Source organism: Phacochoerus africanus, chromosome 8 (assembly GCF_016906955.1).
Source record: "Phacochoerus africanus isolate WHEZ1 chromosome 8, ROS_Pafr_v1, whole genome shotgun sequence".
Classification (NCBI taxonomy): domain Eukaryota; kingdom Metazoa; phylum Chordata; class Mammalia; order Artiodactyla; family Suidae; genus Phacochoerus; species Phacochoerus africanus.
This window is the reverse complement of record NC_062551.1, coordinates 44,842,400-44,863,885: the sequence shown is the minus strand read 5'-3', so window position 1 is coordinate 44,863,885 and position 21,486 is coordinate 44,842,400. Positions and strand designations below refer to the sequence as shown.

The 21,486-nt window shown below is 55.8% G+C and overlaps 2 protein-coding genes across 7 annotated transcripts; both read right to left on the bottom strand.

Moving 5' to 3' along the window:
- Positions 1-217: 217 nt before the first annotated feature.
- FFAR1 (free fatty acid receptor 1) lies at positions 218-5,053 on the bottom strand. 3 transcript variants are annotated; one of them, XR_007136576.1, is made up of 3 exons: positions 3,697-5,053; positions 1,894-3,319; positions 218-752 (listed from the first exon to the last, which is right to left on the bottom strand). XR_007136576.1 is itself a non-coding variant. In XM_047793146.1 (2 exons), the coding sequence occupies exon 2, from the start codon at positions 2,999-3,001 to the stop codon at positions 2,099-2,101; it is 903 nt and encodes a 300-aa protein (XP_047649102.1). In that variant the 5' UTR covers positions 3,002-3,319; positions 3,697-5,053; the 3' UTR covers positions 1,646-2,098. The 3 variants fall into 3 exon arrangements, 1 of the variants encoding a protein (XP_047649102.1); XR_007136577.1 differs by lacking the exon at positions 3,697-5,053 and having other exon boundaries at positions 1,894-3,339; XM_047793146.1 differs by lacking the exon at positions 218-752 and having other exon boundaries at positions 1,646-3,319.
- A 2,186-nt stretch (positions 5,054-7,239) lies between these two features.
- CD22 (CD22 molecule) lies at positions 7,240-21,041 on the bottom strand. 4 transcript variants are annotated; one of them, XM_047791672.1, is made up of 14 exons: positions 20,967-21,041; positions 18,578-18,633; positions 17,965-18,345; positions 16,493-16,786; positions 14,473-14,739; positions 14,087-14,350; positions 12,271-12,528; positions 11,806-12,066; positions 11,460-11,723; positions 9,824-9,920; positions 9,601-9,676; positions 8,801-8,925; positions 8,333-8,417; positions 7,240-8,072 (listed from the first exon to the last, which is right to left on the bottom strand). In XM_047791672.1, exons 2-14 carry the CDS (start codon positions 18,609-18,611, stop codon positions 7,941-7,943), a joined length of 2,538 nt encoding a protein of 845 aa, XP_047647628.1. In that variant the 5' UTR covers positions 18,612-18,633; positions 20,967-21,041; the 3' UTR covers positions 7,240-7,940. The 4 variants fall into 4 exon arrangements, with proteins under 4 accessions (XP_047647628.1, XP_047647627.1, XP_047647629.1 ...); XM_047791671.1 differs by having other exon boundaries at positions 18,578-18,727; positions 20,967-21,039; XM_047791673.1 differs by lacking the exon at positions 16,493-16,786 and having other exon boundaries at positions 18,578-18,727; positions 20,967-21,039.
- Between the last annotated feature and the right edge of the window lie 445 nt (positions 21,042-21,486).

Sequence of the window (21,486 nt, the reverse complement as noted above, 5' to 3'; positions counted from 1 at the left end):
TACAGACGAGGCTTGGATCTGGTGTTGCTGTGGCTGTGGCTGTGGCCTAGGCCTGCAGCTCCAATACAACCCCTCGCCTGGAAACTTCCATATGCCACAGATGCGGCCGTTAAAAAAAAAAAAAAAAAGTTTTCACTGTCCTGGTGCTGACATTTGGGGGGGGGGGTGGTTGAGTGGTAGGAGGATAATAAATAATACAGAGGCAGAGAACTCCTGGAGGAAACAGTGCAGAGGGCGTGGGGGTGCACAGGCTTGACCTGCTGGGGGTGCTGGTGGAAGGTTTGGGGCCCAAAGGGCAAGGGTCGCCAGAGGATGCTAGAGGCAGACCATGCTGAGCACTGGCGGCCCCAGGGAGGAACTGAAATCTTCCCTAAGCGGAGGAGGCACAAGTAACTGGAAGAGGTGGCCCCCGAACCCACAAGTGGGAGGGAGAATGGTTACAGTGCTATGGGAGCGGCAGTGGGGCCACCTGGGCTGGAGTCCAGGCTTTGACAAAAATTCTCTGGTGTCAGCACTGAGCAGAGAACAAACTTGTTTCTGGCTTCGGGGGAGCCTTGGGCAAGTAACTTAACTTCTCTGGCCTGATCCCATGTTTATAAACAGGGTAATAAAACTTCCTTTGGAGGGCTGTTATGGGCATTCATTCACTCAACAAATATTTATTATAAGCCTACTGTGTGCTCAGCTCTCTTCTGGTTGCTGGGGATAGATCCACAGATACGACAAAAATTCTTGCCCTTGGGGTCACTTTCCTATGAAAAGAGATAACTTGCATAAACCAACCTGTGCACGCCAAGCACGTAGCCACCGCTTTTTTTTTTTTTTTCTTAGTACTCACCTCATTATCTGTCATCATTAGAGGAACAAGTCTGCTTCCTACACCTCCCCTCAGAGCAGATGCCCAGGCCCTGGCCACTCTCTGCCCACCCTCTCACAGGTTCAAGGTGAAGGTTCATCTACTTTCGCAAAAGGCACCACAAGGACAGGCATTAACCCCAATACCCCGCGTTTCCCAAGTGTTCCACAATCCTTGGGAGTCTTCTTTGACCGATGACCTCCTACACCCACCCCTTCCTTGCTGTAGGGCCTCGGGCAAATTTCTTAACGCCACAGGATGAAGATGGTAAGAATACCTGGTTCCAGCACTGCAGCTAAGTAAGGCATGTGGTGCCTTAGTGCAGGTTAGGGAAAGGCACCCCCTGCAGGTGAGCACAGCCCTGCACCAAGGTGCACTGCTTGAGGAGTGGGGTGGTGTCTTTTTCAGATTAGAACAAGGTGCTCTTTTCCCTGGATTGAAGCAGCTCCATGCCAGGCACAGGCCTTGGTGGGCAAAGCACAAGCTAGAATTGAATCTGTGTGTGCCCCTCTGCCTGACACCCCTGTGCAGTGAGCAGCCCACTCATCTGTACAGCAGTCACATGGCTAAATCAGAAGGATGTGGGAAGATGAAATGAGACACCACTTGTAAAGCACTTGAAGGCATGGTGACAGTCACGTATATTTGTTTACGACTGTTTTTGGTGTTGCTAGTATTCCCCCCAACTGCGGGGACACCCCCCGCCCCCAGCATCCCACCCCCAGCATCCTCTCCTACCAATTCACAGTTCCTGTTCACAGTTCCGCTGCTGCCCCTTTGTGGGGTAAAGTGGTATAACTCTCATTCGCTGGCCTCCTGCCCCTTATTCAGAAATGTAAATGCTCTTTCCTAGGGAATGATTTTGGAGTAACATCTCCCAGTGTGCCCTGTCAAAGTGGCAGTTCCTTGAGCTTAGAAGAAAACTGTCTCCCTCCTTCCCTATGTGGCGCACTGGCGGTCAGGCCTGCCAGGACTCAGAAGAGAGACAGGTGGAGGTGGAAATCAGGCTGATGATTTGATGAAATGCGGCAGCTTACCTTCCCCTGTGACCCAGCTCCAGGCCTCCATTCTTCTCCCCTTCTGGGATGCCGTCTTCTGCCAGGCTCAGTTCTTTCCCAAAGTGGCTCCATGGATGCCCCCAGGCAAGGCCAGCCCACAGTTCCTTTGGAGCAGCTTCTGCCAGGAGCCTGAAGAAGCAGCCAGGCTCTCCTGCTCCCTGCCGCTTGCCCCCTGCAGTGACTCCTACTTCTGGGATGGGCCCCCTTTTGTTCTGGCCACACATGTTGTCCCCCGGCCAGTGCCCCCTCCCAGGTAGCCGGTCACCAGTGGGTTGAGCACCACGCTCCAAGCACCTGTGATGAGCCCCAGTTTCCGCCAGTAGCCTCCCAGGTTGGGGTTCAGGAAGCCAGCCACATTGGAGGCATTGTAGGGTCCTAGGCAGAGCAGCAGCGTGAGCAGAGCCCCACCAGCCACCCAGGCCGCCCTTAGCTTCCGTCTGTGGCTCAAGCCTGAGCGGGCCAGTGCTCGGAGGCAGCCCACGTAGCAGAAGGCCGTGATGATCAGAGGCAGAAAGAAGAACAGGAGAGAGAGGCTTAGGCGAGCGGGACCCACAGAGGCCGGGTCCCAGGCCTCCAGGCAGACTGGAGAGCCATTGACTGGCGTGTTGATGCCCAGGGAGCTGGTAGTATTGTCCAGCCAGCCTCCAGGAGCCTCCAACCCAAAAACCAGCCCCAGGTGACAGAGGACAAGGGCCCATATGGCCACACACACCCCCCAGGAATAGCGTGGCCTCCGGGCAGCCTGGTAGCCCAAGGGGAAGGCGGCTCCTAGGTAGCGGCCGACACTCAGGGCAGCCAGGAAGCTCCCACCTGTGTAGAGGGGGGCAAAGTGGGCCAGAGCCAAGATGGGACAGAGCCCGGCCGGCAGGGGCCAGGCTCCCCCCGCCAGGACCTCCGCCGCCTTTAGCGGCAGAGAGGTGGCCAGCAGGAGGTCAGAGCAGCCCAGGTGGAGGGCGTAGACGAGGCTGGGGGTGAGGCGCAGCCGGGCCTGGGACACGGCGCCTGCGATGGCCAGGCCGTTGAGGGGGAAGCCCAGCGCGAAGGCGGCCACGTAGAGGGCGAAGGAGAGCTGCGGGGGCAGGTCCATGGGGCCGCCCCTGCCCCCCCTGCTCCCTGCCCTCAGATCCCTGAGGCGGGGAAGTGAGCTCTGGGAGCCACAGACTGGTTTCAGCACCACTCGGGGCCCCGAGAAGCCATCTAATGGGATAGTGGAGGAGAAGGACGCCCCCAGAGGGTGGAGGAGACTGGATTAGACGCCAGGACAGGACCGCTGGCCCTGAGTCCCCTGCTTTCTTTCCCCCACGTGGCCCCTTAAATGGAAAGCACACGATGGCCGTGTAACAGCAGGAGATGGAACAGGAGCATGCAGGTCCCAGAAGAGGAAGCCCTCGTGATTTCCGAGCCTCTGGGAAGACAAGGCATAGAGAGAATTCAGAACAGAGGTGAGCCCGACAGTCTGTGTTTTTCTTAGGACGTAGGCCGGACCCCTGTGTTTGCATCCTTTCCCCAGTTCCCCAGGCAAGGAAGGAGCAGCTCCCCGCAGCGGGCAGCGCGGGCTGGGGGCAGCTCTAGCCGAGGGGAGAAGCCGGGGCTGGGTGAGGTGGAGGCTGTGGCAAAGGGCAAGGAGAAGAGGGTCACCCGGGAGAGGCCAGGGATGAGCCAGGTCCCATCGAGTGTCCCAGGGAGTGGCTTTTGCAACCTCAGGGGTTCCCCCAAGCGGGGGCTCTGGGGGCGTGGGGAATAACCGTTGTGGGGAGAGAAGCCACAGAAAGAGGGACTCACCTCTGGGTGCTGCCGGATGTCTCTGAGGCTCAGGAGTCCCCGAGGGAGGGTGGCCGCGATGGGCAGTGAGCCGGAAGGGAGAGAAGGCGGGGTGGCGGGGCCATTAGCCGGAGGCACTCGCAGCCTGGATGAGCAGCTAATGGGGCATCTCAGGAGGTGAGGGGCCACGATGATGATGCGAGCACAGGAAGGGGAGAGGTTCGAAATGCGGGCCTTTTCCTGTTGGGGTGAGGAGGATACAGCCAGCCGCTTCGAAGAGCGGGGTCAGTGGGGGTACAAACAACCCAGCTTTCTTCCATCCCCCACCCCAACAGCCTGCTCAGGCCTGTGCCGGGGGCTGCATCTTCTCTCCCCCTGGCCGAGCTCGTGGACAGGCCCAGGCTCACTCCCAGATATCAGAAGTCCCTCTCGTCACCCAGACCATCTCCCCTCAGTATTTAATGTGTGGGATGATGAGGCCTTCATTCTCGGTCAGAGCTTCCGATCGCCCCAGCAACCCCTGGCCTCGGGCACCGCCCCTCCTCTCCTTCCCCCTCTGGCCTCCCAGCGTTGGCAGGAGCCAGAGGCAGAGAAACAAGGAACAAGCTGGGCCTCCTTCGGTGGCACTGAAGGTCTGGGCTGTGGTCCCCACTCCGCCTCTCTCTGGGCTGTACCGATGTCAAAGGGGACTCCTCCCAGGGCACCTGGGGGGACGCTCAGGGACATGTGCCTCCAGCCGGCTGCTCAGCTCTCCTCTCAGCCCCTGAGAGTTCGGCTGTTTACCTTGCTGTCTGTCTGTCTCTCTCCTGCCTCATACTGACCCTGGAGCCTCTCTTGACCTCAGTTTTCTCTCCTACTGTGGGTGGCAGTCACAGGGGCTATGTCCTCCCCAAACTCAAAGTCACCCAGCAGAAGCTTCTGGGAGTGGTTTCCTGGAAGTGCTCCCCACCAGGCTTCGGGATTCCCAGCCCATCCGCAGCTCCCTCCAAAGACATCGCCTCGTTTCCTTCCATGCCTCGGTACCTAAATCCGTTCCTGGTCGCCTCCAATGCAAGCCCTCCCTCCCCCGGTAAACCCGACTTGCCCCCTCTTGTTTAGTATTTTGTCCTTGGGGAACCCTGAGGAGCTGACAGAACCGGGGAAAAGTCCAGGGGAACGCCCTTGACCTCTTGTGATGTGCGTTTGGGGAAGAACGAATCTGGGTGCAAAGGGTGACAGAGGGTCTCCAAGCTGCTCTCTGCTTCGGCCCTCCCACCTGGCCATCCCGGTGTTGGCCTGGTGTCACCTCCTTGGAGGGCCTTCCTTGATCCCTGACTCCAAGTGGGCCCCTCCCCTGCTCTAGCCCCCATATGGTTTCCTCCTTCCTTCCTTCCTTCTTTTCTTTCTTTCTTTTTTTTTTTTTTTTTTTTGTCTTTTTAGGGCCACACCCTCGGCATACGGATGTTCCCAGGCGAGGAGTCGAATCAGAGCTGTAGCTGCCTGCCAATGCCAGAGCCACAGCAACGCGGGATCCGAGCCGCGTCTGTGACCTACCCCACAGCTCACGGCAATGCCAGATCCTTAACCCACTGAGCGAGGCCAGGGAGCGAACCCTCAAACTCATGGTTCCTAGTCGGATTTGTTAATCACTGAGCCATGACAGGAACTCTTTCCTTCCTTCCTTCCTTCCTTCCTTCCTTCCTTCCTTCCTTCCTTCCTTCCTTCCTTCCTTCCTTCCTTTCCTTCCTTCCTTCCTTCCTTCTCCTGAGCCCTCGGCCTGTGGAAGTTCCTGAGCCAGGGATGGAAACCAGGCCACAGCAGGGCCCTGGGCTGCTGCAGTGACAACACCGGATCCTTAACCCACTGTGCCAGCAGGGAACTCCAGCTTCTCTGTTTTCATCTTGCACTGTATTTATTCTTAGCACCCAGGACTCTTAGACATCAGATTTGCTAGCTCCTCTACCAGAATGTTGGTCAATGAGGGCAAAGATTTGTCTGCTTTATCTTGTTGCCTACATGGTAGGGACTCCGTGAGGAGGATGCATGGTCAATTGTCTGGGCTCTGGGAGGCTGGTGAGATCTGGGGCTGGGTGGAGGCTGCCAGCATTCCAGAGTCCCTGGCCTCCGCCAGGCCTGTTGAGAGTCACATGTCTTGGGCAGTTTGTCATGAAGTAGGCTTACATCATCAGCCCAGCTCTGGGACAGGATGGGAAGTCGGCCATTCGTTGCCAGGGAGCCTGTGCTGAGCCTCATCAGACAAGTGGCTGCCTTCAGCCCCTGAAACCCTTGGGGCACCCTATGCTAGAGGTCCCCAAAATGAGGACCATGTTGTATTCTTTTGTTCCTTTTTATTTTCTTTTTCGGGCCACATGGAAGTCCCCAGGCTAGGCGTCCAGTCGGAGCTGCAGCTGCCAGCCTACACCACAGCCACAGCAATGCCAGATCCGAGACTCATCCACAGCCTACACCACAGATGGTAGGTGCCTGAGCGGGGCTAGGGATTGAACCCCCGTCCTCCTGGATTCTAGTCAGGCTCAGCCACAACGAGAACTTCAGGTCTTTTTTTTGTTGTTTCTTTCATGTCGTATTTTTTTTGAACCCCAACTAGCCCTGTGCTGGATGCAGTAGCAGGTGTTCAGGAGAGATTTGCTGGATAAATGGCTGAATGGGTTGAATGCTACCGGCCCCCAAACCCTTCTCTACTCATTTCAGCTGCTCTCAAAGCCTCTCTTTTCTCCAGAAAAGTGAATGGTGTTCACAAGTCATCAAACCAGGGATGAAGTGGGTGGATGGGGAAATCAGCGACCCGTCCCTTCGGCATCAGGGGGACGACCCGCGCGTCTTGGGGAGCATTTGGTGCTGGGTAGGAGGGCAGGAAATGAAGGAGTCACCTTCCGAGCGCATGCCACAGGCCGGGAATTTTACAGTCGTTTGGCCGATCGATGAACCACATGCTCCTGCCCCAAAAGGAGCACGGGCCTCGGGCCCTCGGCAGAGGCAGGAGAATGGGTGAAGAGAGAAGCAGCCGAGAGGTGCAGGGGACGCCTCTGGAAGGGCCTCCCCGGCAAGCAGCGGGGGTGATGGGGAAAACAGAAAAGCCGAGGGGTTTCTCAGGGCAGCTGGCCTTTGGGAAGTCAGGCAGCTGTGGGTTGTGCAAGAGTTCAGCGGGGTCACTTTTGAGAAGAGCTGTGAGCAATGAATTGGCTTCCCCTTTTCACAAGTCTTCAAGAGATGCAAATCAGCCAGGCATTTGGTTTTAGGGACTTTCTGCCATTGTGTTAGCCTTCTTACAGCGGGACCTATTACACCTCCCCATCCTATCTCGAAACTCCTGCATCTCCATTTTCACAGCTGAAGAAACTGATGCTCAGGGAAGCCGGGGAGTTCTTCCCAGTAGAAGAGGGTTCTGGTTCAGTGTCGAGACGCAGCCTTGTCTGCCCGGGGCAGCCAGGCAGCGTTCCTGGCAACAAGGCAAGGGACTCTCAGATCTGCTGCTTTGGTGGCAGAGTCACCTTTCCCCTGCTCCCCAAGCCCCATGCTGCCGTCCCCACCCCCCTGTTCGCACTCAGACTCTGCAGACTGGCACTCGTTCCCTGGCTCTTTGACATGGAGTCTGAGCCATGTTTATTGGGCAGCTCCGTGCCAGTTCCATGTTGGCCACATCAGCATCTGTCTCAGATCACAAGGCCCCTGACGGAGGGGCTGCAGCAGCATAATCCTCTCCACAGATGCCTCTTAGGGGAGAAACCAGTCCTGAGAAGTGCCTCTTTCTACCTCACTTCTGACCCTCTTCCCCTGGGCTTGGCCCCAGAGGCAAAAATTAGGCATAAGATCAGTGGGTGCAGTGCTCAGAGCAGGAGCAGGGTGTCAAAGAGATGAGGAGAGAACGAAATAAAAATAAAAATAAGGACCAGCTGATCTCAGCAGGGACCTAGCCAGCTGGGGCGGGGGGGGGGGGGTTCTGGGGGGAGATCTGGGAGGGGGTCGCCGGTGGCAGATGGCTGGGGGCACCGGTGCATAGGGGGATTTGTACAGTGCAGGGTAGGTACGGATTTCTGGGTGGGAAGGGAGTGGGAGAGCAGCAGGGACAGTCTTTGGGGGGTGACGGTCACCAGGGCTAAGAAGGACAACTGTCTCTGGACCACGCACACAATTCTCTGTACCATCCAGAGTTGCCATAACTTCACATGTTCACGCATAACGTCGAGGCCGAACAGCAGGGGCTGAGAAAGTTCCAGGACTGCCCTGCAGCCCCTGGGCACGTGCACTTCAGCCGCTTCGGCCCATCAGTGCTTGAGGGTCACGTAATCCACTCCTTCAGGGGCCACAGGCCGCTCCCCAACCCCAAAATGGATCAGCTCCGAGTAATGTATCCCCTCGTCTTCTTGGACCTCCGGAGTCACGTTCTCATAGTCGCCCTGAGAAAGCCACCCCAAGGTAAGCGTGGCCTCCTGCCCGCCAGCCTCCCATGCCCACCTTCCCTGCACCTCTCTCCTCGCCTCCACCGCCGGGGGACCGAGCCTGCCTCTCGCACCGGGAGACGGCTGTCCTGGCTCTGCCCACAGCTGCACCTGCCAGCCTCTGCCCCCGCTGAGCCCACACCAGGTCCTTCCCGTCTGGGACGCACAGCCACGGCAGGCCCCCCACTCCCCCAGCTTCCGCAGCTGGGACCTCTCACCACTTGACGCCTCTGCACCACAGAGTAAGTGACCGTGTCGTCCCTGTTGGGGGAAAGTCCCCGCGCCTCTGGGTTCCTCGCACCTCTGAGAGGGAAAGCAGACGACAGCAAATGAAGCCTTTAGCACGAACTCTCCTCCTGCCAGCTCCCCTTGACCCCAAGAGCACCCCCAGCCTCTCAGCCCCGTGTATCAGGCCCAGGGCTCCGAGTAGGGGCTGATGTGTCAGACAAGTGAATGTATGTATGTGTCGCAACATCTCAGCCTTGGTGACAGAGACCGACTCTGGGCATGTGCGCTCCTGTCTCGAAGGAGCAGATCCAGTTCCTGAGACCATTACCCAGGGGGTCATTATGGAGCTGGAATGAGATGAGGCACCGGCTTGGCCCAAAGAGGGCAGTCGGGCCATGAGCCTCCCCCCACCCCAGCCCCCCAGGGGGCAGGTGTCAGCCTCCCGGTGCCCCCGGTACCGAGGTCGCTGTGCGTTGGTCTCGCTAAGAGGAAAGTGCAAGGTAGCATAGCTGATGGTGTCTTCCATCACCGGGTTGTAGCACCCCAGGGAGTGGGGGCCTTCAGCCTGGGGGGTCCTTCTAGCCTGGGAGAAAGGCAAGGTTCCAGCTCTTACCACTCCTCTCCCCTCAGCTCTGACGTCCCAGACTCCCCCCAACCACAGTTCTCTTTATCACCCCTCTCCAGTTTGTTTCTATCTTTTTTTTTTTAATCTTTTAAGTTCGCACCTGTGGCATATGAAGTTCCCAGGCCGGGGGTCAAATTGGAGCTGTAGCTGCCGGCCTACGCCACAGCCACAGCAACAGCAACGCCTGATCCGAGTCGCATGTGTGACCTACACCACGGCTCCTGGCAATGCCGGATCCTGAACCCACTGAGCAAGGCCAGGGATCAAACCCTCATCCTCATGGATACTAGTCAGGTTCTTAACCCCCTGAGCCACAACAGGAACTCCTCCACTTTGCTTCTTTTTTAAAAATTATATATATTTATTATTTATATATTTTTAAATTAACATTTTAAACATATGTATATATTTTAAAATTACAGTGGATTTTCCACTTTGTTTACTGGTTTCTTTTTTGGCCACACCCACAGCACTCGGAAGTTCCCAAGCCAGGGATTGAACCCACACTACAGCAACGACCTGAGCCACTGCTGTGACAAGGCCAGATTCTTAACCCGGTGTGCCACAAGGGAACTCCTGTTTTTTTCTTGACTTCAAGGTCTGCCCTGCATTTCCTCTTGCCCCCTGTCCTACCTTTATATTCCTCACAAAGAAGCTCTGTCCGTTGGAATTTTCCTGAAACCCCTGCTGGCTGCGAATCCTCTTCCAGCTGGGAAACAAAGACCTGCTCAGGGAGGGTGAAGGGCCCGGGAAGAGGACCCTGTGGACTTGCCAGGTCAGGGCCACAGGATTCAGGAACGGAGTCACTCCCTGGAGTGGGAGTGCAAAGGAGGTGGCGGGGGAGGGGGGCGCTCACGTTTGCCGAAGCTTGACTCCCCAGATTGCCAGGAGGAGGACGGCCAGGAAGAACCCCACTCCCATAGCTGCGCGCCTGCTGATGGTCGCTGCGCTGTCTGATGGAGAAAGGAGCGTCACGTGATGACACAGCTCTGCCCTGAGGCCTTTGCCTGGGAGGCATCCTCCACCTCCCTCTCCCCTGGCCACTGTCCTTCCGGGCTTGAGACTTCTCTATACCCAGGGGACATGATGCAGAGAAAGAGGGAGAAGCCAGCCCTGCCCTCTGGAATCTCACCCAGGAGGGAAGGGCAGCTCTTCTTCGGGAGGCGCTCCTGCTTCGTGACAGACTCAGTCACCCACAGAGCACAGAACCCTCATAAATGGGACCATCCCTTCAAAGGACCGTTTGACTTAAAATCTCCTGTCCTCTGACCCAGCAAGTCTATGTAGGGACCTGTCCTGCAGCTGTCCTCGCAGGTGTGCCCAGGACAAGGGACTGGGCACATGGCTATGTGACGTCCCCCACATAGGACCGCCACACAGCCTTAGGAAAAGAGGCAGGTCTCAGAGCTCCCATCATGGCACAATGGAAACAAATCTGACTAGTATCCATGAGGACATGGGTTCAATCCCTAGCCTCGATCAGCGTGTCTGGGATCCGGCGTTGCTGCAAGCTGTGGGGTAGGTCGCAGACGGGGCTTGGATCCTGTGTTGCTGTGACTGTGGTGTAGGCCGGCAGTTACAGCTCCAATTCAGCCCCTAGCCTGGGACCCTCCAGGTGCCGTGAGTGCGGCTCTAAAAAGACAACAAAAAAAGAATTTCCCGCTGTTTCCAGATTCTTCAAACACCCTGTCCATGCACAGATAGAGCACAGTCTCCAAGTGGTGTTATTACCTGGAGGAAAAGGACATTCAGGGCAAGGTGTGTGCTCTCCCACCAAGTAACAAAGAGGGCCATCTGTGGACATAGATCTCTATGGGCCTATTGTGCACGTGGGGAAAACCTCTGAGGAGAGGATCCAGCTGCCCACAAGCCTCTGGGGAGGAGGGAGGGAGCAGAGTTCATAGGGAGTAAGAAAGGGGAAGTGCCGTCCTTCCACTATTCACCCTTTCATGCTATTTTAATGTTTTACCATGTACTTGTATTTTCTTTTTTTAAAAAAAGAAAAAAAACAGAGTTCCCTGGTGGTCTAGCCATTAAAGGACCTGGCATTGTCACTGCTGTGGCTCAGGTTCGAGTCTCCAGACCAAGAACTTCTGCATGCCGTGGGCACAGCCAAAAAAAAAAAAAAAAAAAGAATAATTTAAAAACACACACACACACATCTCAAAAGATAAAAACAAGTAGTCCATCAAGGGTGAGACACAGAGGCAGACAGAGGGAGCCAGTAGGAGCTCAGAAAGTCTGGAAGGAGGGGACAGCCTTTGGGGACTCCTGCTGGACAGGACAGGCTGAGCGGCAGGAAGGAGGGGAGATGGGTGAGCTGTGTGTGCAGCAGGAGACGCACCTTTGAGCTCACAGGACAGAGGAGGAGGGGGAGAGGGAGGGGGGAGGAAGAGGAAAAGGGCAGGGAGGGAGCCGGGAGACGGTCTGGAAGGCTGGGGGGAAGCCACAGGAGTGGCCGGGGCCAGAGAATAAGAGAGAAGGGGCCTTACAGTAGACAGTGAGGGTGCTGGGGGGCGAGTGGTTCCTGCCCAGCTGGTTGACCCCCTGGCACCAATATGCGCCTGAGTGCTGCACCGTCACGGGATCCAGTTTCAGCGTCTGATGGTAGTGGTGGATGTCTTGGTTATTCCAGTCAAACCAGGTGTACTGGAAGATGGGAGGGTTGGCGTCGCCCTCACAGGACAGGACTGCCGTCTTGCCCTCCACCACTCCGTCTTTGGGGCTAATGGACACATGCAGCCCTCTGGGTGCATCTGTGAGGAGACGCATAGTCAGCATCCAGGTGGCCAGTCGCCTCCCCGTTTCCGCTCCCAGCCTCTGGCTCCAGCCACTCACACAGCACTCGCAGCTCCCAGGCCTGCGATGTCGTCTGTCCTATGGAGTTGTTGACCAAGCAGTGGTAACTTCCAGCATCTTCTGGAGTGATGGCCTCAAATCTCAGGTCCCTGCCTTCCTTCAGAGGGATTCCATTTTTCTTCCAGAAGAAGTGGACATCCGTGGGGCGGCTACTTGAGAAGTCACATTGGAGGAGGACCCGGTATCCAGAGTGAATCTCAGTAGGGGGGCTGATCAGGACTCTGACATCTTTGGGGGCATCTGGAGAGCAAGGTGCTCAGGCTGACCTTTTGGGTCCCTTTCCCTCTTCCTGTCCCCAAGACTTCCTCTCCCCTTGGCCCGCAGGCCTGACTCTCATCCCTCAAGTCTCTGGGAGGCCCCTGGTCCAGGCTGCAGTTGCGTCGCCCTTGGAGCCCTGTACCCCAATGGGGCCACCTCCCAGCTCCCCCTTCCCAGGTCACTCACAGTGGACATCCAGGTTGACAGAGGGGGACCACGAGCACCACTTGTTACAGGCTGAGCATTGGACTGGCCCTGCGTTCCAGGCAACTTTTTGAATCATCAGCCAGGCAGGTTGTAGGTGGTCCCGGAAGCCTACGATGTTCCAGCTGTAATGGGTAACTCTGGGGTTACTGGAATTGTAGGTGCAGTATAGGGACACGCTGTCTCCTTCTTGAATCGGTGCAGAGTTTTGAATCACTGTGATGACCTCCTGGGGGGGATCTGGGAGGAAACCAGAGAGGCGGGGGAAGAAACGGTAGCCATGCTAATACCTGTTCCTTCCTGCTGCTGCTTCCTCTCCCTCTGCCCCACATTCACACAGTTTCTCAGTTAGTCGAGGGAAGGCTTGTACTTTGCATCTGAGGACAGAAACCCTGCCCTGGCCATTTGGCCTAGTTGTGGTTTGAGGCAGGGTGGTGCAGAGATTAAGAGCAGAGCTCTGGGGAGTTCCCATTGTGACTTAGTGGAAACGAATCTGACTAGCATCCATGAGGACGCCGGTTTGAACCCCGGCCTCACTCAATGGGTTAAGGACCCGGTGTTGCCATGAGCTGTAGGTCACAGACATGGCTTGGATCCCACATGTCTGTGGCTGTGGTGTGGGCCGGCAGTTACAGCTCTGATTTGACCCCTAGCCTGGGGTCCTCCATTTGCAAGCGAGTGCAGCTCTGAAAAGGAAAAAAGCAAAAGAAAAAAAACAAGAAACAAAAACAAACAGCAAGGAGTTCCCAGGTGGCTCAGCAGGTTAAGGATCCAGCTTTGTCCCTGCTGTGGCTCAGGTTACAGCTGTGGTGTGGATTCAGTCCCTGGCCCAGGAACTTCTGCATGCCATGGGTATCGCTGAAAAAAAAAGAAAAGAAAAACACAGCTCTAGAGCCAGACTGCCATTTGGAGCTGTGGGATCACGGGCTGCAGGCCTCCGTGTGTATTCATCTGTCCGCTGGGGTCCTGTGAGTCCTTAACCTGGTGGAATTACTGCAAGGGTGGAGTGAGGCAGTGCCCTTACAGCCACATGATGGCATATGGTGAAGTCTTGGTAAATGTTGCTGCTGAGGTTACCACATATCCGGTGTTTAGATATTCAGGATTTGGGCATCCCTGTCAGTGTGTTCGGCTCAGACTGTGACTTTTCAGGGTAAAGGATCAAAGCTATAGATTCTTGGGAGTTCCCATTGTGGCTCAGCGGTAACAAACCCAACTGGTATCCGTGAGGATGCAGGTTTGATCCCCAGCCTCACTCAGTGGGTTAAGGATCTGGCGTTACTGTGAACTGTGGTGTAGGTTACAGACGTGGCTCGGACCCAAGTTGCTGTGGCTGTGGTGTGGGCTGGGGGCTGTAGCTCCAATTCGACCCCTAGCCTGGGAACTTCCATATGCCGTGGGTGTGCCCCCCCCCAAAAAAGCTATGGATTCTTTGTCCTGGGCCCCCCTCTGTGACAAGACTCACTGTGTGAGACAAGGTCTGGTGACAGAGAGATAATGTCCTCTCTCTCCTGGAAGATTCAAGGACCCCTTCAAGGATTCAGGCACTGCCTAGTGACACCAAGTCTCCACGTTCATCACAAGACCCTGGCATCTCACCGTTCATTCATTCAACAAACATCTACTATCCCACGAGCCAGACCCTGCTCTGGTGCTAGGGACACAGCAGTAAACAACAGCAAAACGCCTGCCCCCAAGAAGCTCCTCTGGCTTCTGCCTGCTGTCAGTGCCGGACCTCAGCTGCTCCCTCCTGCCCTGCTCTCATCTCCCTCCCTCCAGCCGCTCTGTGACTACTCACACTGCACGACCAGCTCAGCTTCCTCGCCCACTCGTCCAGGACCAAGACTGTTTTCTGCCAAGCAGGAGTACCTGCCAGCGTGCCGAATAAGGACCTTGGGGATCTCGAAGTTCTCGTTTGTCCTTCCAGGCATTTCTAGCCCATTGTAATACCAGGTGTAATTTGTAGGAGGAGGGTTGGCCTGTGATAGACAAGTCAGCTGTACTTTATCTCCTTCCTTAGCTGGTGAGGGGAAGATCTGAACCCTGGAAGATTCTGGAGCATCTGGCAGAAGAGGCAGAGGGTGGGTGTGGGGAGGAGGAAGTGAGCAGAGGCCTCCGGGGCTTCCCTCCCGAGGGCCTGGGTGGCAGCCCCCCCCCCTGCCCCCCAGCTCCCGGGAGGCTCACAGTGCACTTGCAGGTCCACTCCTTCTGATTTTCCTGAGCCGATGGCATTTTGGGCTTGACACTGGTACTTCCCGCTCATCTGCCTGGTCACCCTGGGCAGAGTTAGGCTGAGTGTCCCCTCCCGACTCAGCAGGGTCCCATCCTTAAACCACCATACATGCCAGTACTCAGGGTGGCTGCTGATGACCTGGCACGTCATGGTCACGGACTCCCCCTCTCTTACGGTGGCTTCTCTGGGACTGACCTGGACCTCCAACTTCGGCGTGTCTGGAGGAGAAGAGGGACAGTGGGGGAGGGGACAGGGAATTCTCAGAGGCTGGAAAGTGGTGAGAAGTTGGGGGAGCTTTTATTCTGATAGAACAGGGCCTGCATAGAGCAGGCATAGATCCTTCAGTGTCCCTCAGATCAACGAAGGCGGGCTGGTCCAAGCGCCAGGTGACCGGTCGCAGCCTCTGAATTCAACCCTCTACTGCCCCCCACGCTCTGCTCCCCGAAGGTCTGGTCTCCACCGGCAGCCCTGGCAGCATCTCTGGGCCTGTCTGTCTTTGAGACCCTGCCACTCTCCTGCTTGAATTGTGCTGTGGATTCCACACTGAAGAGTGAAATCCCACACCCTTGTTGCCTCCCAGGAGGGCCGGTGTCCTGGTCCCTCTCCGCCTGCCTTTCCTACCACTGGGCCCCTTGGATACTGGGCCGAGCTCTCTGGCCGCTTGCTCTGAGGCGGACACGCCAAACGCCTACCTCGAGGGCTTGTTCTTGCTCTCCCCTCTCCCTAGAATGCTCTTCTAGCAACTATATGCCTCCTCCCTTCACTCAAGCCTCAGCTCAGCTTCGGCCTGCATCCCTCATTCCCTCTGTCCTCATCCTGCTTTATTTATTTATTTTTTTGGTTATTGTTCTTTTAGGGCCGCACCCGCGGCATATGGAGGTTCCCAGACTAGAGGTTGAATCAGAGCTGCAGCTGCCGGCCTACATCACAGCCACAGCAACACGGGATCTGAGCCGTATCTGTGACCTTTGCTGTAGCTCAGGGCAACACCAGATCCTTAACCCACTGAGCGAGGCCAGGGATCGATCCCTCATCCTCATGGATACCGGTCAGGTTCGTTACTGCTGAGCCACAACAGGAGCTCCCTGCTTTGTTTTTCTTTAATACTTTTAGCATCCCTACAACTATGTTCTCTATGTGTCCGGGGTGCTGTTTTTACTGTCTCCCCTCCCCACCGCCCCGCTGCAATGCCAGCTCCCCAAGGCCAAGAAGTTTGCTCACTGCTCTATTCCTGGCCACCGTGAGCAGGCCTGGCTCCCAGTGGATTCACAGTAAACCTTTACTGAATGAATGAATGAGGAGGCACAGGCTGGGAATGATGGGAAACCATTCCTCACTCTGCCCCCCTCCCCACCCCCTGCCCCAGGGACCACAAAACAAATAAACAAACAAAACAAAACAAAAAACCTTACCCAGGTGATCCCAAAATCATGTCATGCTTTGGGGAGAGATGCAACTCTTTTATTCTCATAGACCAAAGCAGATGCTGAAATGAATCTGTTCCCTGAGGGAGTTCCCATCGTGGCTCAGCGGAAATGAATCTGACTAGGAACCATGAGGTTGTGGGTTTGATCCCTGGCCTTGCTCAGTGGGTTAAGGATCCAGCGTTGCCATGAGCTGTGGTGTAGGTCACAGACGTGGCTCGGATCCAGTGTCGTTGTGGCTGTGGTGTAGGCGGGCAGCTGTAGCTGCGATCTGACCCCTAGCCTGGGAACCTCCATATGCCGCAGGTGCAGCCCCAAAAAGACAAAAGACCAAAAAAAAAAAAAAATCTGTTCCCTGAAACACCAGCGCCTAGGACAGGAGTGGTTGAGGAGGGGCTGAGGCTCTGCCTAGACCCTTCCCAGCTGCAGGTGCCTACAGACCCATCTTGCCTCCTTCTTTGTGGGCTCCTGTTACCCTTTGTGCCCGTCAAGGTGGTGGCAAGGTGACCCTCGTCCTTCCCACAGGAGAATGGGGTGGGGCACTCACGCTTCACATCCAGCCCCACAGTTTCCTCCGAGAGCACCTGCTGTTGTGTGGGGTCCCAGAGCTGGCAGGTCAGATTCTTGCCATGGTGAATCCACTGTGCCCTGAACGTGAGCCTGCTCTCGGTGGAGACAGACTCCACATTCAGGAAGGTCAAGGTGTTGGCATGCCCCTCCAGGGACCACTGCAGATGGATCTTATACCCAGAGCAGGAGAAATTCAAGAAGCAGCTGGCAGTGACTTCCTGGAGCTCTCGGATTTCTGAAGGGAGCTGAATGAGGGGTGGAGGAGCCCTCTCTGCAAAAGAATAAGTACCACGCTGGAGGCCTGGGAGCCTGGCCCAGCATGTGCCAGCTTCTCACGCCTGGCTTCAGATGCTCTGCCCCAAATACCCCGTCAGGAATCCCTGGCCAGTCCAGTCCGCCTCTCTCAGGACCTGCCTTTCTCTGCTCAGCTGGAACATCAGCTAAAACAATGCTGATTCGCCTTAGGAATTGCTTTTATTTTCCCCCCTTTCTTTTTCTTTTTAGGGCAGCATACAGAAATTCCCAGGCTAGGGGTTGAATCAAAGCTGCAGCTGCCGGCCTACACCCCAGCCACCGTCCTACACCACAGGCACAGCAACGTGGGATCCGAGCTGCATCTGTGACCTGCGACCTACGCTGCAACTTGCCGCAATATTGTATCCTTAAGCCACTGAGGGAGGCCAGGGATCGAACCTGCGTCTTCATAGAGACAACATCCAGCCCTTAACCCATGGAGCCACAATGGAAATTTCTCATTTTGTGTTTATACCTACTGCATTCACACACCCTGATGTTTGCTTTATAAATGTTTTCCGGATCGCCCTCCCCACACTCCTCAGTGGATTTTGCCCGTTTAGTTCAACACACATTTCTTAGCTTGGATGACAAAACTTCCTGTGTTCAAAGGCCCAAATATCAGGCACATCCCACAGGGAACTCCTGCAGGGCGATCCTTTCATGGAGAGGTCTGCATGCAGCCTCTGCCCTGGGCCGGGCCGCCCTCAGAGGGCAGCATCTGAAGCTCCAGCTCTCACCCCCCCACCCCAGAGCTGCTTCGAACCACCCTCTGAACAAACAGACTGTGTGGAGTGAGCACAGCCCCCAGGACAGAGGCCCCGAACCTGTGTTTGCTTTACACACTCTCCCTGCGTCAGGGAGACACCAAGCGTGACTTAGAATGAATCGTTCACATTCACCCACATTTCCCTTGAAAATGCAGGTTTCCCTCTTCTCTGGAAAAATCAGGCGACCTGGAACCCAGATTCTGGAATGGGCAGGAGCTGGGTGGCAAGCGGGATGCTGGCCGCCCCTGTCTCGTGCTGCCCCCGTCGCCGGCTGGCACCCCTATCTGGCCTCTGCTGGAAACTGGCTTATGATCAGTCCCCGGAGTTGAGTGTTTCCCACCTCGGTTGTTACCGAGACGCGAGGACCCCGTTCCCCAGGCCTTACCTGAGATGTTGAGGCTTATGGGCTCTAACCATTTATTATGGTCGACCGATGTCATCCTCAGCCCCAGTTCACCAGTGTCATTGACGTTCACGGGGCTGATGAGGAGGGTGCAGTTGTTTCTGTCGTTTCCCAGGAATTGTACCCTTTCCTGCCGAGAAGGAAACTCCTTGGCTTTCTGGTTCTTGTAGAGGACGGTCCCCATGTAGTCCCTGGTGCGTTTGTCATACTCAAAATTGTGGTACACGGTCAGGTTTTCCAGGGTGTGTCCAGTCCCTGGGATCTTGTAGCTGCAAGGAATCCAGATGCAGGTTCCGTTCCAGGCGTAGAGGGTCTTGGGATGATTGACCGTCCAGGAAGCGGAGTCAGCGAAAGCCAAGTATTCTGGAACCAGAGTGAACCGAAAGCATTACTGAGGGAGGGATGAGGAGAGCTCGCACGGGGGAGGAGAGCCACAAAGAGAGTACACACACACACACACACACACACGCACGCACGCACGCACTGCCTGTCCCCAGCCTGCCCCACGTTTGCTTTTCTCTGCCCCAGAGCACTCCTCCTCCAGCACCCTCAGTCACCCCAGAACCCAGGTACCAGCCCAGGACTCCGTCCTTACCGAGCAGCAGAAGCGAGAGCCCGAGAGGATGCATGGTGCTGTGTCTGGGCAGGATCCTGGGCCGGGAAGAGTTTGTCTTTGAGCCATCTGGCCGCTTACATCTTCCAGACGGCTTTTCTTGCTCACCCACTGAGCTCCGACCCCTTTTCCCTGATCCCGAGAGACCCATGTTACAAGGTGGGTATGGAATTCTGGAAGCTCACAGGGCCTTTTCTGGATACAGGGGAACCGTGTAGCGCTAGCCTCTCTCTTCCCACCACTCCTTCCTTTCTTCCATTTGTCCATCCAACCATCCATCCAAAATTGTATAAACTTGCTGCCCAGCTCACAGGCTTTGGGTGGCACCAGACTACTGAATACCTTGAATGCCAGGTCCTGGGTAATGAGAGCTTACCTTGGGGACAACGAGCAAAGGATTTTAGATAGGGGACAGACATGGTCAAACCTCAATTTTGAAGACTGGGAGACAAAAACAACCCTAAACCAATACTTCAGTGCGATGCCAGAAGCGTTTAGATGGGTCTGAAAGGACTTAGGAGAACTTTTTGCAAGAGTCTCACTCAGATGCCCCAGGGGCTGGGTGGGGACATAAATCTACCAGGTGGGGATTTAAATCTGGGGCGGGGGCAATGGTCATGCTGGGTAAAGGTCATGACTATCTCATTGCCAGCGAGTTACTGCCAAGTGAGAACGTGGGCTCAGCACTGCCTGGTCTCCTACTGTTTTCTTATTTGCTTATTTATTTATTTATTCGCTTTTTAGGGCCACACCAGTGGCATATGGAGGTTCCCAGGCTAGGGATCACATCGGAGCTGTAGCTGCTGGGCAACACCACAGCCACAGCAAAGCCAGATCCAAGCCACGTCTGCAATCTACACCACAGCTCACGGCAACATTGGATCCTTAACCCCCTGAGCAAGGCCAGGGATCGAACCTGTGTCCTCATGGCTGCTACGAGGAGAACTCGTAGCTGAGATTCGTTTCCGTTGAGCCACGAGGGGAACTCCTCTACTGATTTAAAAGAAGAAGCCAGAGTTTTATGTGAAATGTCCCATTTAAAAAAAAAAAAATACACCAAAACCCACGGTGCTAGTCAAACAAAACCTGTCTGCGGGCCAGAGGTTGTCCAAGGGCTGCTCGTGGGCAACCGCTGCCCACGTGTATGTATGTGTGTGTGTGTGTGTGTGTGCACGCAGTGAGGCAGGGGAGCCACCTCACCAGACTTTTACATGGAACTACATTTACATAGAGTTAAATTTAAGTCCCAATTTGCATGGCTGTGCTCTTCACGCCTGTCCCCCGGGAGCCAGCAGGACGTGCCAACTGAGTGTGTCTCCGGTCTCGGCAGCGACCTGCCTCTCTCCCACCTGCCCGGCCAACCTTTCTCACCACCGGCGCCCCCACCCCCAGCCCCTCTGGCTGTTTATCTCCCGCGACTGCGTGGCTCAAGGGGGGCTGGGGGGGTATTGCGCGGCCAAGGCGGAGGCTAAGCTGCCTGCTGACAGTGGGAATGGGGTCCCGTCCCCGGGCAGAGCGGCCGTGCCTGTCCCGCCTGGGCGCAAATAAGGGCTGAGGGGTTTACAGAGAGCCAGACTCTTCCAGGCAGAATTGATACGGCCCTGGAGGTGCTGAGACTGTTAGGACACACACATGAAAGTCCTCAAGGTCACATTTATTTGGGTGGACATGGGTTTAGGGAAAAACAAAAGGGAATTAGGACTCTTTAGTGCAGGTCTTTTCAAACCTTTAACCAGCCGTGTCTACACCTGACCCCGGGGACAGGAGAGCAGTATGCGGCCTGAAGGACTGAAGGGTAGAATTTGGGTGGGTCCCCCTTGGGTTTCCACCAGGAAGGGCTGTGGCAAGGGCTGGCCTGTGGTGGCTCCCCTTCCCTTGCCAGCAGCCAGCAGTCACACCCTCGCTGGGAACTCGCTGGAGGAGGCCAGGCCTAGGAAAGGAGTGATTCTCAGAGCAGGGCTGTGTGCTTACCCAGATGGTCCCCAGGCCATCTCCAGAGCCCAAGCCGTGGCCCCAGGCCTGGGCCTGGAAGGCCGCAGAGGCCGGGTGGGCCGTGGAGGCTTGGATGGGTCTATGCTGGGCATGAAGGCTCAGGACCAGGCCCCGCTGTGCAGACCTGTGGTCCTGTTGAGAACCCTCCAGGACCTCAGGGCCGGCCTCCCTGAGACCAGCCTTCCTCCCGGGCACCCAGGGATGCAGCCTACTCTCAAAAGACCCACCAGCCCTGGCAAGGAAGATGCTCAAAGGCAGGGAACTACAACCTATTGTCACCCAGGCAAGAGCAAAGGAGGGGCATCCCCATCGTGCTCCCAGCCCCAGGAGCTGCTCCATACTTGATTGTTAATGCAAAAGAGGACAAAGCCATGTTTACCTGTTTCCTCGTGTCTTCCCTCTTCAGGGACTCTGCCAGCTTCTAAGAGTGAAAGGGGAAGAACAGAGAAGTCGCCAGTGACTGAGTCTCACTCTTCATGGCCACACCCCCAGCCTCTCTGTGGCAGCAACTCCACTTCTGGGTATTTATCTGAAGGAAACAAAAACGAAGTTAAAAATCTAACTCGTGCTCTCTGCAGCACTATTTATAGTAGCTGAGACATGGAAGCCACCTAAGTGTCTGAGTGGATAAAGAAAATGCATACAAAGCCATAAAAAGAAGGAAATCTTTGCCATTTGCCATGACATGAATGAATTATGCCCAGTGAAATAAGTCAGACAGAGAAAGACAAACGCCATGCACTCTCACTTCTATGCGGGATCTTTAAAAAAAGAAAACAGGGAGTTCCCGTTGTGGCACAGTGGTTAACGAATCTGACTAGGAACCATGAGGTTGTGGGTTCGATCCCTGGCCTCGCTCAGTGGGTTAAGGATCTGGCGTTGCCGTGAGCTGTGGGGTA